Here is a 14,996-nt window from a genome sequence, read left to right on the forward strand (position 1 = left end):
GCAATTGAAAGTTTCTCGGTTGGTACTGAGGAGCTCAATGTATGCCAAGAAAATATCCTCTGCACCTTTACCCCACGACCACCAGTTTAAACTTCATATATATATAATGCAGGATGGAGTCATGCTGTCATGTGGTTTACTCCTAATTCTGAGCCTTCGTATCAGGCAACATTTTTCCAGACTTCTGTTGTCCAATTTTGGTCAGCCTGTGCAAATTGTTGTGGTCCTTGGCTGCTGTATCACATCTGCTTGAAGGGTCAGTGGGGTTTTTTGTGCTCAGATAAGCTCTTTAGCATACGATGGCTGAAATAAGTGGTTATTTGAGTTGTTGTCCCTTCTTCTTGACCTCAAACATCAGCAAGGCATTTTTGGTCAGAGAACTGATACATACTGGATATTTTCTCTTTTTCAGGCCAATACGCTGTAAACCCTAGGGATAATTTTGTATGTAAATGCCAGTAGATTTGCAGTTTCTGAAATATTCAGATCAATTTTTCTGGCACCAACATCCATGCCACATTCAACGTTACGTCACCTTTTTCCTCATTCTAATGCTCGGTTTAAACTTCAGCAGACACAACCAACACAACTTGCTGAACTTTAACTTCAGCAAGTTGTTGATGCATGATGATCGTTGATGCTTACAAACATTGTTCTGAGTCTTCGTGAAGGATGTCTGCTGTGAATTGAAACTGGGATAGGAAGGGGGTGCATCCCTGCTTGTCGAAGTATTTCCTCAATGGTAACGCTGTCCTATTAAGAAATCTTAAAAAACCTTCACAGGCCATGTTGTTGTAGTACGTTGAGGCACTGGAAAAAAGGTGTTTTGTTTTCCTCTGTGTTTTGCATGTGTGCAGGGCAGAAGGCAGAACTCTTGAATGAAAAGACATATTTTTGTAGCTGACTTTAGAGAAGACGAAACCCAGATTGGTTATATTCATTGTAGTATAGTTAAGGCTTTGCCCACCTGGCTGATGACGGCATAGTCAATTTTTGCAGCTTCCTATCTTGTTGCAATACATAAAAGAAATGTAATCTAATATTAGTGAGCCAAACTATAGTCCATAAATCTGGGAGAACATAGTTAAAATTCTGAATATTCAGAATATTTAAAAATAAAAGAAAAACATTAATATTTTTAAAAAAAAATCTTCATTTTATATATACTGTGTTTTATATTTTTAACATTTGCCCAATAGGAAAAATCATTCTATGCTGACTCCTCACATTACTTTAAATATATAAATAAGAATTAAATCTCTTCACCCTCCCGTGGCTTAGGTGATTAAAATGATGAGTGGTCCCATGGCGTGAGTTGAGAGAAACAGGCGGGGTCAATTAAGCACACAGCGGAACCCAGACACACATACCGAGGAAGTTATGACTCTAAATGGGATTGTGAAGTTAGTTCAGGACCTTTAAGCAATTTGAAAAAGTCATTCTGCTCGCCAAAATATTTATATAGGACAGGTACCCGTCAAGGACGTTTTAACTCCCTATCAACATGCACAGGCGGTAGCTTTTTAAGTCATGCAGAGATGATATGTGGAGAAAAGGAGATGACAGGGCGACGTTCTGTAAAACATAAGAAGGTTGAAAAGGCAGAAAGATGAAGCAGAAGAGAGCAACAGAGACAGATATAATGAAGGATAGAAAAAGAAGTAGTGAGGACAGAGGAAAATATTCCACAGAGAGATACAAGGGAGTTTGGAGTGCAGTGAAGAGTGCCGGCCAATCATTAGAGATTGTATGGGCAGGAGTGAGGGAATGGCAAAGAGGCTGATGGAACGATGGAGAAAAAAACAGAAATGTCTTTGGAAATGGAAAATGTCTCGAACAATGCTTTCACTACCCTTCTTTTCTCCCCTCTCTTGGCTATCTTTCTCTTTGACCATTCCCTGACTCGATACAAGAAACAAAGTAGCCTGTGGTCATTTATTTCAAATGAGAGCTGGGAGACATCACTCCATGGAGAGAATGGACTGATTTCTGGCTAAAGATCTTAGTGAGTCTGTGACAGCACAAAGTTGAACATGAGTTCAGCTTTAAGTAAATGCCCAGTAATTTAGTACAGCAGCGTCCAAATGATGGCAGGTGATAGTTCAATAAAAATATGTTTTCCTAAAGCTCCAGACAAGCCTTTTCCTGTTAAAATTTGATATGCCTAAAAATAGATTTTGATATTCATCTTAAAGTTTGCACAGATTTCTTCTCAGTTTTATGGTGTTAAACAACAGTGCATGCATTCAAAACACATCTGATTATGTTTTAAATGCATAAAAAGGCTTGAATGATCAGCCCCATCATATCTTCAAGATCTAATAGAACCATATTACACCAACAGACCACTTTGCTCTCAGACTGAAGTCTCACTTGTGATTCCTGTAGTTTGTAAAAGTAGAATAAAAAGTGGAATGCGAGGCAGCACCATCAGCTACTTTTGAAATTTGACTTATCTTTATTTTTTGATAAAGTTTCAAGTTAGGGCTGGACCAGGTGACCATGAAGTTATGGTGCTATAGGTTCAGGATGCTGCAGGGCTTCCCATAATGCACTGAGCATTTCTCCACCACTCCCGTCTTCACTTCCAATATGTTCATAGGCCCTTCTCTTCTCTATCCCCTCACCCCAAATCAGTAATGGCAGTTGGCTGCCGATCTGATCCTGATTCTGGAGGAGGTTTCTTTCTGTTAAAAGGGAGTTTTTCCTTTCCACTGTCACCAAGCGCTTGCTTATACAGGGGTCGTCTGATTGTTTCAGTCTTCCCTCTAATATTGTAGGGTGAATTAAAGCTGAATTGAATACACATTGTACAAAACAATACCAACAAGCCAAAACAGGCAAGTGATCAGTGTAAAAGAAAAAAAAACCCAAAAAACTAAGAAAAAACATAATCACTGTAAAATTAAAATAGTAATACGAAGCAAAGTTTGTGACACTGTTTGCTTTAAGACGTGCAACCTCAATGTAAACGTCCCAAAAGAAAATGCTATTGCATCACAAACCACATGCCCATGGCAATGAGAGATACAAGACTTTGTTCTTCAGTTCACTCACTGGTTCTTGCTTCTTTGTTGCTGTTTTTCCTTCATCACTCTTCGTTACTCCTCCAATTCCACCAATTTCACCCAAAACTTTCCTTTGTTGTTTGTTTTTCGCATTTTCTTTATTCTCTCGTTCACTTTCCCACAATGTCTTTCATATTCATACAAATTCCTTCTCTTTCATTCCCTCTCCCTCCCTCTCTTTAGATAAGTCGCTTGCCAGGACTCTTTGATTTCACTACCCTTTTCTTGTTTTGGAGTATGAAAGGAGTTGCGATAATCACAGATGCCATGTAATGACTCAGAAGCTTTCATGTCATGGTTCACCAAGCCTCATAAGCTGGGATTTTTGTGTTTCTTAAAACCCCTACATATGTCAAATCCGTCTTTTCTGTTGCTTGTATGTGTAGGGGTCAGAGGGCGGAAGCGGTAATAAACAGAACTGCCTAGACCTCATTTTCCCCAACTACCACCTAGAGCTCTTTCAGGGGGATGCTGAGGCTTTCCTAAACCATCGGAGAGACACAAGTCTTGAAACACCTCCAGGAGGCATCGTTGACACATTCCTGAACCACCTCAACTGTCTCCTTTTGATGCAAGGGACCAGAGGGAGCAGAGTCTCTTCTCTGAGCTTGCTCCTGAAAGACTGAGCTGCTCATCTTGTCTCTAAGGGCGAGCCTAGACACCCCCTCGGAGGAAGCTCATTTCCACCACTTAAATCTGCAATCTCGTTCTTTCCATCACCACTCGCATCGATTGATTAAACTACATTACAGCAGTGATTAAACAACATCACTACCTCTCTTTGATTGGCTTCTTTTTTCTATAGAAATCCTCTGAAAGCTGAGCGGTATTGGTGAAGGGATGAAGAGTAAACAAAAGGTGCAGATAAAAACCCAGAGATGACATAATGCAAGAGGAATGACACCTAAAGGATCCCGAATCGAAATTTATGGATGAATCCTGCAATGCCAAAGAGTGCCGCTGTGTTGCCTCTCTCCCTAAAGAGCCAATCATCTGCTTTTTAACAGTTGAACTGGGACAACGCATATGGCAGGTGCACTGTTGTCTGTTCTACTATCAGTTGCGCTGTGGCAAACATGTTTACTTGTAATAAGCATGTGCACTTACAGTTATTCTGCGGTGGGACGAGAGAGAAGCGCTGATCATGTAGAATGGGCAGTAAATGAAAGCATGGCATGAAAGAATAAAGGTGTAGCCTGTGGGTGGAACAGCTTTCACCATAAATCACCAAAAATTTTACCTGCATTTTGCTGCTTCACCCAAAATTACTGCCAACAGCATTACTCCACATCAGGGATGTACTTACTTTTGCAGACGGGGCAGATTGGAGTCTTTCCTGGGCCAATTCTGGTCCTCAAGCCATATGTTTGACACCCTATATGGACTTTGAAATACACCAATTACAATGTCATTTTCAATTCATATAACATGATAAACTTAATATGTACATGGTCTTTTGTGTAAAGCAATGAGCCTGAAGGAGATGGGTCTAATTTGCTTAATTTACTTAGAATGTATTCTTGATAAGTACATTCCATTTCAGTGTCACTCACAGTGCAGCCGAGTGAACTCAGAATAGCCTTTTAGATGAACTGTCATGCTTCAGCTATCATATGGGTTTGCTGCGAAAAGAAAGTCGCCGTCTTTGCACCAACTGACGTGTCATTGAACTTTTAAGCTGCCAGACTGTCACAATTGGCCAGGAATTACATTGTTACACAGATATTCAGTATCAGCGACTGAGTGTAGATTCAAGGTTGCACAGTGATGATGAGGAGTTGAACTTCTGCGCCCGATAACTATGAGACAATCGAACTGTCTCCGTCTAGATTCATGTTTCTAATACAGTTTAGCTATTTATGGCCTATTGGGAGCCTTTTTCATGTATAGTTGAAATGAAAAGTGTTCTTCAGAAATGTAATAAATCTATAGGTGGTTATAAATGGTTGTAGACAATACAATAAGGTTTAGGTTGAATAACAGTGGAACTATCCTTGAAGCACTAATTGAAAAGTAACAAGCTCTGCAGAAGACGATCATTCTTAGATGAGCAGTTTCCTTTAGAGGAAATAATGAAGTAAATATGAGTCATGAGGTTTCCATAAAAAAGGCTCCTGTGAAATCAACCCAGCACTTCAAAGTCTGCGTGGGTCCATATTACTTGTAGACAGTGAAAAATAAACTGGAAAAAAACATTAAAAGGGCACCATGAATCCAAACTTTCAATTGTTTCTCTTTCTTTCGTGACCTTCCTTACTCCAGTTTGTCTGCCAAGGCGTTAAACACATCTGCTCTATCTGTCTGTTCCACATCCTGAATCTCATTACACATCTATAAATGTTTTAAACCTTAAAGGAGCACGCTGAATACAGCCAGCCATAGGTCATTGCTTTATTTTTTGAGTGGGTCTTTTGAGTTAATAGCGCGCTCTTCCATGGCACGCATTTCAGCCTGCATCAAGTGTGAACAACAAGGTGGAGGATGACGATTTCAGCCCTCAGTTTGTGTTTGTGTATGTGTTTCAGTCTTTGTGTAAATAACAGCAGGAGGTCACAACTTTGGACCAAAGGCTAGATGTAATGGAAGTGGCTATCAGCAGACTTGCTGCTGTTTCGGTAAGAGCAAGTTCACCGCTTAAGGGAATAAATCTTTTTCCTCTCGCAGTTACTCTGGCTTTTCCTTTTTCGTCATTCGCTCTTTCAGCCATTTCTTTTTCTCGAGTTATTCCTTTCTCCTAGTGAAAATATGTTTTTTCCTTCTCCATCTGTTCTTCTCAGATATAGCGAATTACTGTTCCCTGTATCAGTGCAATTCAATTAAAGACAATTTGTTGGCAGGAGATTTGAAAAAGAAACAATATGGCAACGTGTAAATGAATCTACAAATTCCCCTCTTGCAAATTTCTTTCATGATCAGGTTTCTTTTGTTTAAGTGACGATGTGTCTCACACGACTGTGAAGTTTGGTCCTGATTGCACACGCTCTGCTGTGTGCGAGTGTTTGCGTGCAGCTGTGGGGTAATAACTGCAATCAGAGGCTATAATGAAGCTGCAGGCAGGGTCTATTTTTTGTAAGGAAGGTCACCCAGAAGAATAATAACTCCCATGTGATGTTAATATTACATTCTGTTCATGTGAGTTTATTTCTTAGTTTACACGTGTAGGTCATGTTTGTGCTTTTGCACGCATCCGCTTGCATCCAGTTTATTGACCATGCAGTCCCCTTATGCTTTAGCTACTGTCACTGCAATTAATTCAAACCCTCGGGCAGGCATGTCTGTTCCTCTGTTGTATATTTTTGTAGACTAATTTAAGTTTGGGCCATTACGATTAAAGGGTCTCCATTATGATATTCCTTACTTCCTTTTACATGCAGTATAATACTGTTCTATTAGTGGATGCTCATATTAAGTTTCAAATGAGATCAAAGTATGCACAAGTTATCCGTGCAATCCCTCTTTAAATGCTCAGGTTCACTGTCTAGTCAGGTTTTCTATTCTAGGCTCTGAGACACAATGGCTCATTTTAGACGGAGGAGGAACTGAGGAGTTGCACCAAGGCCCAGTATAATATAAAAAAGGACAATTTTGAATTATGAATTATGCAAAGCTACTCAACCAGGGTGCATGGATAAAAGCATGGTGCTGCAGATAAGTATAAGGATACTTTTAAATGTCTTCAAATACATGTTTGAGGGCAAACTCATAGGGGTTTGGTGTTAATCAGGGGCCCACGAAAACATTCATAAATATAATACTAATGCATCTCTGTGAGCTTCTTTCACCAGGTCATCAACTATTTTAAAGTCAGCTGTTAATCTAAGAAGCCAGCGTTGAGACTTATCACCTAAAGTATTTAATTAGATTTGTGCTGCTGTTTAATACTTAAACCCCTTCAAGCAATGATTTATTTTTATATCAGAGTCAAGAGATCTGTTCAGGTTTTTTGTTTAGACAAGAAACACCATCAGTCCATTTTATGCCACTTATCTTGGTCCGGGGTAGCAATGTAATCAGAGATACCCAAACCTCCCTCTCCCCAGCAATCTCCTCCAGCTTGTCCAGGAAGACACAGAGAAGTTTCCAAGCACACCGAGAGGCATAATCTCTCCAGTGTGTCCTGGGTCTGCCCCAGGGCCTCCTCCCTGTAGGACATGCCTAAAACCTGTCACCTAGGAGGTATCCAGGAGGCGTCCTTGTCTGATCTCTGAACCACCTTGACTGGCTTCTTTTGAAGGAGTAGTGGAAGCTCACTTCCATTGCTTGTATCTGTGATCTCATTCTTTCAGTCACAACCCAGAGCTCATATCAACTGAAATAGGACATGAGATGCTCCTTATTAAAGACGGTGTTACTCCAGACTTTACTGTCCTTACTTTTTGTAAGCACAAAATGATCTAGTAAGGGTACGCTAAGACAAGCTGGGGCCTTTCTGACTAAGAGAACAGCCTTAGCTTAGCCTTAATTTTTTGTAGTGTGCATTTCCAGTTCCAGTTGTTTTTGACCAATTGACAGTTGCATGTTCTAGAGGCTTTTATTGCCAACAGTGAAACTGAATTAAACTCTATACCTGCTTCTTGTTATACATTTTCAGGACATTTTTCATGGATGCATTCAATATGTTTTTTTAAGTACTTCTATGTTGGCTTGGTTGCTTTCTTTCCAGCAGTGTGATATTAAAAGAATGACTTCTTATTATTGAGTGTAAGTCAGGCTTTCTGTTTATTATTCATATTATGATTGTGTGTTGCAAATGTATGGCATGAAAGGTGTTTTTGTTCTCACAGTGAAATGAAATGAGCTGCTTTGGATCAAACACTTTTTTCTGCAGTAGTAGCATGGTGTTTACCACATTGTGCAGCTTTACTTTTTTTGTTGTTTTTCTGCTTCTTGTCAGGCTGTAGTTACTGCCTGATTCGGTCCTCTTTTTGACAGCGGTGACTGCTGTGGTCTCACTGGTCACTCTGTCCTTCTCATTTGATCATCGTGTCTGTGATGCACACGCTTCTCATCTTCTTTCTTGCCACATTCTTAAACATCAGTTTTTTGTCATGTTTTTTGCCTCCCTATGTCCCTTCTGTCTCCACGAGTCTCCTACTTTTCCTTGTTGCATTTTTACTGCGCTCTACCTTCACCAGTCCTTCCACTACACTGCTTGCCTGATAAGGCCTTTGTCTTGAGATGTTGTCAGCTGTGTCAGGGCCGTGGGTGAAGCCTGTCATTACATCTGTCCTCCTCCAAACTACACTATGAAACTCCCTAAGGATCCACTAAGAACTGGTGCTTAGTCCACTGCGGAATGTTTCAGTGTGTTAATGTCTCTGCCTGAACTCCCCTCCTGTTTCATCATAATTGCACCTTAGCTTACTTAGCAGAATCGCTGTTTTCTAATAGAACACTGAAATTTGGTAGGTGACTCTCTACCTAAAGCACATGTCATCATATCTGTCCTTCAGTCCACTAGTACCTGCCACCTAGGACAGTTTCTGGATGCCTGTCTGTCTACATGGTAATTCAGCACACTCACAACTGAATAAATATAGAAATGCACAGATTTTATTTTTGGATGGGAACTCTAGTTTGCCAACAACTCAGTCTCTGAAATCTAAAGTTTTCTGTTCTACTCCTATAGAATGCCATACAGGCCAAACTTCATCCTGCTATCTGCAGATTTTTTGATATATATACTGTAATTGGCATTGCACGATGAAGAACAGTTTCTTGACTGGAAAAAAAAAATCCAGCGCTGTGAAAGAGTTAAAGATTCACCAATCATTTCGACATTGCTCTAATCTTCAAAAACTCTTATAAAATGAGAATGTGGCTAGGCCAGTGTTGACCCAAGCAATATCTGTTTCAGGTGGATGTTATCCACTTGCAAAACCGAGGATGGGAACAGAGTAAAGCAAGTTCACAGTTGTATCTGATATCAGACAAAATTTTATCAAAACTCTCAGGAAAACTTGTCTGAATGTCAATTTTGTGTAATTTTCCTCACCATCTTCTTAACTGATGCCATAAACCCACTTCTCTAGTGTTTTCTGACAAAAACATTGAGAATCACTTTCGACTTCTAGACAAGGAGACGAGCTCTGCAGCACACGGGCAATTAAGCAACTTCATTGGAGCCATCATTCATGTTATTGTTTTATATACTAGCCTGTGTGTCGTCGTAGCTGTCACTTGACAAATTTTCTGCTCATATCACCCTTGTTAGGCCACCCTCTACTTCCTTACCCCCGCCACTTCCCAACTGACTTCCTTGTCTTCCTTTGATTAAATGTATTCTGACACTGGATGATTAAACAGACTATTTCTGACAACTCAAAATGTAATAAATGACTCTTTCTCTCATTCTCATTGCAGATGTATATACAAACTACTACCCTGACCATCTCTCTGAGCCTGTCTGCATCTGTTTCTCTGGGGATGCTCTACATGCCCAAGGTTTACATCATCCTCTTCCACCCCGAGCAGAACGTACCCAAACGAAAACGGAGCTTCAAGGTGACGTGGCTTTTACTCTTATGTTTTCATAATGCTTTCCAAATCCATATATTTTGATTTTGGCTGACGTTAAGCAGAAAATATTTTTATGAAATTACAAAGGGAGAAAGAAGAACGTAGGTAAACTAAGACCATTTTCCTCATTTATAATTAATAAAATTCTCATTATGAATAAATGACTACGCAGGCGATCGTGACAGCAGCCACCATGTCGGGAAAACTGACTCAGAAGGGAGGAGACCGGCCAAATGGAGAAGTTAAGACTGAACTGTGTGAGAGCATGGAGACCAACAGTGAGTAAGAGAACACCAAAATTTTATAATTACACATATAAACTTAAAAGAGACAAGCTTTATATAATTAAAATAAAAAATAAATTTTTAGTCGTACATCAGTTTTTTAGTAAACAACACACTTGTATTGAAAAAAAATGCATCACCAAGGTCAAATACATGTAGATTGGTCAAGAAATCTAGAATATGAGCAAATAGCAGAGAAGAAATTAATAGAAAACAACAAAGTAATATTTAGTAACGTGATTTCAAAAACACACATCATTTTCAGGCTAATTTTCTGGTTTGAATCAGTATAGAGTTAGCCGTAATTGAAAAACATCAAGTATAGCATAATGTGTTTATGAAGCAGCCTGGCAGCCATTTATGTGAGCTCATTTAGAAACAACCAAATAATTTACCAACCACCCAGCTTGTGGATGATCCATTTATATTTAGTTAATTGCACGCTGTGATGGAGTAACACTGTAAAAACCAAACAAATAAAATCTTCCTCCACGTGTACATTAACCTTAGATACTGTTTTCTTTTACTGAAAATGTGTTTCTTGCATGCCTGCTGTACTCACCATGTTGTAGTCGAAGCACTGTTAAATTCACTTAGAGACTGTTTTGTGTCCCGGTGTTAACAATTTGCAGATAAAATGAAATGAGGGAGGATTTATGTGCGTGTGCACGAGAAGCTTAGTGTTTATATCGAGGTGGTTTTGTTCCAGGTTCCTGCAGTGCGCACGTATCAGTTACTCTTGGTTTGCACGTGTGTGTGTGCGTTTGCAGGAAATCCCGTGAGCATACTAAGGAATTATTAACAGTTGTTTGTGTGCAGTTTGTGAGTTCTGTGTGCACGTGGATAATAGGTTCCAGAACAGTGAAGCTAAACCTTGCCCTGCCCCTCTGTCAGCACTTTATTAGCATCAGTGAGGAAAGCAGGTCACAGTTCATTCATTTAGCAAATGGTTGAACTGCTTAGTCATCTATTTAAATGCTTCTGTTTGCAAAAAGTTTAGAAAAAAGTTTGATGTTCCAGGAAGCAGATTGAACAGAAAGATGGCATTATCAAACGTGTCTAGATGCTTGTTTTTACCATTTTCGCTAGTGTTCTAGTTATTATTATTATTATTGTTATTTCAATTTTTAGCTTTATTTTTATTTACTATTACTTTAACTATCATCCAGGCAGTCTAAGGCAGTGTGAAAACAAGTGAGCGGAAAAGAACCCAAAACGATTCCATCAGTGTGTAACGGTGGTGCTGTTAGAGGCTTGCTCTGCAGCAAAAATATTGACATTTACCGCAGCATGCTTGAGGGGACAGAAGACATCATGGTTTAACAAAAAGCCCCAGCAACTACAGTGGATTGTTGATGTGACACTGTTTTCTAAACTGGTCTTTCTTCTTTGTTTTTTTTCCCTGCCATTTTCCATTCCTCATATTTGTCACTTTACTTTTATTCTGTTGCTTGTTACATTTCTTTGCCAATTTTCCCTTCATGTTTTTTTTTTTGTTGGCAATTCTGTTCCCATGACGCACGCTCTTTCATCTTATTTTATTTAACTCTTTACACAGCTTCATCAACTAAGATGACATATGTCAGCTACAGTAATCACGCCATGTGAAGGGACCATAGAAGAAGAAGATGACGATGGAGAAGAGGGGGGGGATTGAATAGGAGGGGGACGTGTTGTGGGGGCAGGGCCAAGGGGAAGGAAGAGCTGTGACTCAGCTGATTGGCTGAAAAAGTGGAAAACAGACAGAGCGCCCAATGGAATTCAAGCATGAGACATTTTGTATTGTTCCCCATCAAATCACAGAGGTGGGACCACATAAACAGCCAGTCAGTGTGCCTGCTTTCCTGCTGTTCACAGCTCATTGGTCCTACCATGAACTTACCTGTTTTAAAAAAGAAAAAAAAAAAGAAACAACATGGAAAAAAAGTGGTACCATAGGAGACTGTGGTGGAAAGAGTAACTCTTAAAACATATAAAAACAAAAATAAAAAATTTTAAAAGAGAAAAAGTCATAAAAAAACTCAAAAAAATGTGTAGAAATTATATCTAAAGGGCAAAAGGTGGGGCTGAAAAAGAGATTTAACAAATTACATTTTAAAAGATATTTAAAAAGAGAAATGTAAGAAAAATCTATGAGACTCAAACTTGTTTGTTGTTATTCTCTACTTGTAGGTATTTTTGTGGTCGTGACGATTTTTTCATTCTTGTCTCACCGTTGTCTGATGGATCGCCCTTGCATAATGAGATGAGTGTGTTTCCTCCTGTCTTGGCTATCCGGGTTGTAGCCTTGGGTTGTGAACCTGTAAAATGCCATGGTTGAAGCATGCCAGTTTTTATACAAAAAGGAGATTTATTTATAATAAAGGAATGTTTTGCAAATGTGTAGATTTTGTTGTCATGCTTTTGAAAAATGCGGAAATGAGTTTGAAAGAAAAAGGGTGTTTTTTTTCTCTGTGCTATTGGAAAATGGGCCAGAAGATAAAGGAGAGTGAAAGTTATTGAGTGATAAATATTAGAGACAACAACCTGATGTCCAGCCTTCAGAAATACACGAGAACTAAAAAAAAAACAGTCAACTGCATCACTACAGTAGATCCATTCTTGTTGGGGGGGGAATCAATACTGCTGAAGGCAAAGTGAAAGGACAAATCACACCTTTTACAGGAGGATGGTGTGCACTACACACAGATGTTACAAGAAGAGGTGTGAAATTTACCAAGTGTATTCCTGAAATAGTGATCTCATACTTTTTGTAGTTTCTGCTGTTTCTTCTGAAAGCTGTGGAAATCTCCCTTGATGACAAAGTGTATGTGTAGAAAAATCAGTAAATGTACACCTGGTAGTGGAGGCCTTTATTTTCCCACAATGTATTGTTTTTGCAGCTGCTTTTTCATTGTTTTCTAACTGCAAAATCCCACATGGCCTTAAACAAAATACTAAACTCCTACCTGTTTATTTAATGGAAAAGACTTGGGTAAGACTTGAAATGTGTAACATGACCCTACACCCACTGGAGCTTGTTTATAAGCCAAATGCTAAACTTTTCAGTCAAGGTTGGCAGTTTTAGTTTACACCCCAAGACAGTGATTCATGTATACTTCACTGCCAGGAGTATAGCACAGAATGCATTGGGAGCTTGCCTTTCAAGGATTCCTAGTGTGATTCAAAATAATCACATAAACTAAATCCATTCTGGTGTTATACAGACCATAAACAAAATCTCATGGCACTCTTTAAGTATTTATTACTTTTTTTAAAACTCTACTGGCCATTTTCTGCCAGTACATTATTCGTTTTTTCTTATAGTTTCTTACAGCCGTGAAGTTTCAGTAAATGGTTAAAGTCATAATTAAGGGTGAGATTAAAATATGCAAAAATTAATTTAAAAATAGTAAAAATACTGAAAATTCTTTCATGTCAAAGCAGTTAAAATATTCTGTATTTTTACAGACTCTTTAGGGCAGTCCAAACTGCTAAACAAACTATTGGTGCACATCCTGCGGTCATCGCTCTAACATGAAATGTATTTCTCATCATTGCAGATAATAACGTATATGGTATTTTGATAACCAGTATCAAAACATACTTTTAAATAGTAAATTACCAAAAAAGGATAATTGGCAAATTTCAGTTTTATTGATAAAATAAATATTCTGTCTTTTTGGAAAGAATCCAGTTTTTGTTTTTCATGGCAGCTGATACATTGATCTATTCAATCAAATTTTTTCCACTGCATTGTAGAAGTTTAATAAACAATAGATGATATAAAAGAAGGCTTTAGCTGTGATGATGTCCTCCACTGGGTTCTGAAGTCCGGTTGTGGAACCTCGAATTTAGCATTTTGCTGTTGTCAAAAACAGATGTGACAAGGGTGCGCCTCTGAAATCTTGCTCATTGACTTGACCATTTCAAGTTGATTGACCCAATGAAGTCAATAGGAAAGTGTTTACAAAGCTCAAGTCAAAGCAAAAAATTTTTATAGTCACTGGACCAGAAGTCTTTTTCCAGTCACAGATATCGCCATCTGGTGGCCCTCAGCCTGTATGAAGATTTAAGGCTCTTTTCTAATCCTTGGGCTACATCAATGCGTTATACTGTTTGAGACTTGCAAACTACTTTTAAATATAAAAAAATGTTATTTTATTTAGAAAGCTAGAAATGAGTCCAAATTTCTTTATTTTGTTATTTTCATAAATAGTCACTATAGGTTAGCCAGTGCTAACAATGAAGCGTCAGTTAGCTAGTTATAGCAGCACTGAAAGACAGAATGGATCTGGTTCCCAGCCATGGTAGCTATGGGGCTTTACTGGGACATAATACAGGGCCACAGTCATTTAGTAATGACATAGATGGGATCATCTCACCATATCAGTTAAGCTGCCAAAAGAGCCACACTTTTACACTGAAGTCATTTCTCCCACAACGACTGTCTTATAAGAAAACATAATAACAGCTAGCTCGATAACTAATAAATCATTTTGGTTATTAATATTAGAGTCTGGGATTTCAAGCTTCACAGAAGGTAAGTTTCCTTTCAAATACACAGTAATGTATCCCTCTAGGCTGTTTAAAGGGCCAGTTCATTCAAATTACCAAAGCTGGATGTTAATAGACTTCAGACATCAGCATGCAGTCATGCATCATTCCACAAAGGGTGTTTTTTTTTTAAAGACATAATTTTACTATTGCATTTACCTTGACCTAAGAAAGTACAGAGTAGATCTATTTATCTAGCTATATTTTGAAACATTTTGAATCACCAGTCCCACTGCTGCATATCAATATGCATACAGTATGCATATGTATGTTAGCAGGAGTGTGGCTAAGAGCGCTCCCTGCTGCAAATCTGAATCTGAAGCACAAGGGAGTTCTGGGTCATCTTCTTCCTGGAAAAAACAGAGCTAACTTATTGTTAATAGAAACACTGAATGTTAAATACCATGAGCTAAAAACGCTTGTGCTACTTAAAGATGCCAAACAATACATTTATCTCACACATAACTTGTGTGAGATAAATGTGAACTTTAAATGTGAACTTAAAACAGGATTTGTGAGACAATGTCCTTGATGTCTTAGGCTGAATGGAATAAAAATATATCTATTTATATATATATATATATATATA

The 14,996-nt window shown here is 38.6% G+C and overlaps 1 protein-coding gene across 4 annotated transcripts in view; it reads left to right on the top strand.

The window, feature by feature from the left end:
- grm8a (glutamate receptor, metabotropic 8a) overlaps window positions 1-12,273 on the top strand; it is a 292,622-nt gene extending 280,349 nt beyond the window's left edge. For 3 of the 4 annotated variants that reach the window (XM_005725264.1, XM_005725263.1, XM_005725265.1), the window contains exons 12-14: window positions 9,432-9,572; window positions 9,760-9,865; window positions 11,430-12,273. In XM_005725264.1, coding sequence (XP_005725321.1) covers window positions 9,432-9,572; window positions 9,760-9,865; window positions 11,430-11,479 — 297 coding nt within the window. In that variant the 3' untranslated portion in view covers window positions 11,480-12,273. Of the gene's footprint in view, window positions 1-9,431; window positions 9,573-9,759; window positions 9,870-11,429 lie in introns of all 4 variants that reach the window. The other variant, XM_005725266.1, reaches the window with a different exon arrangement.
- Window positions 12,274-14,996: the final 2,723 nt, after the last annotated feature.

The sequence above is a fragment of the Pundamilia nyererei genome, unplaced genomic scaffold, assembly GCF_000239375.1.
Source record: "Pundamilia nyererei isolate P.nyererei 1_Seehausen unplaced genomic scaffold, PunNye1.0 scaffold00014, whole genome shotgun sequence".
Classification (NCBI taxonomy): Eukaryota; Metazoa; Chordata; class Actinopteri; order Cichliformes; family Cichlidae; genus Pundamilia; species Pundamilia nyererei.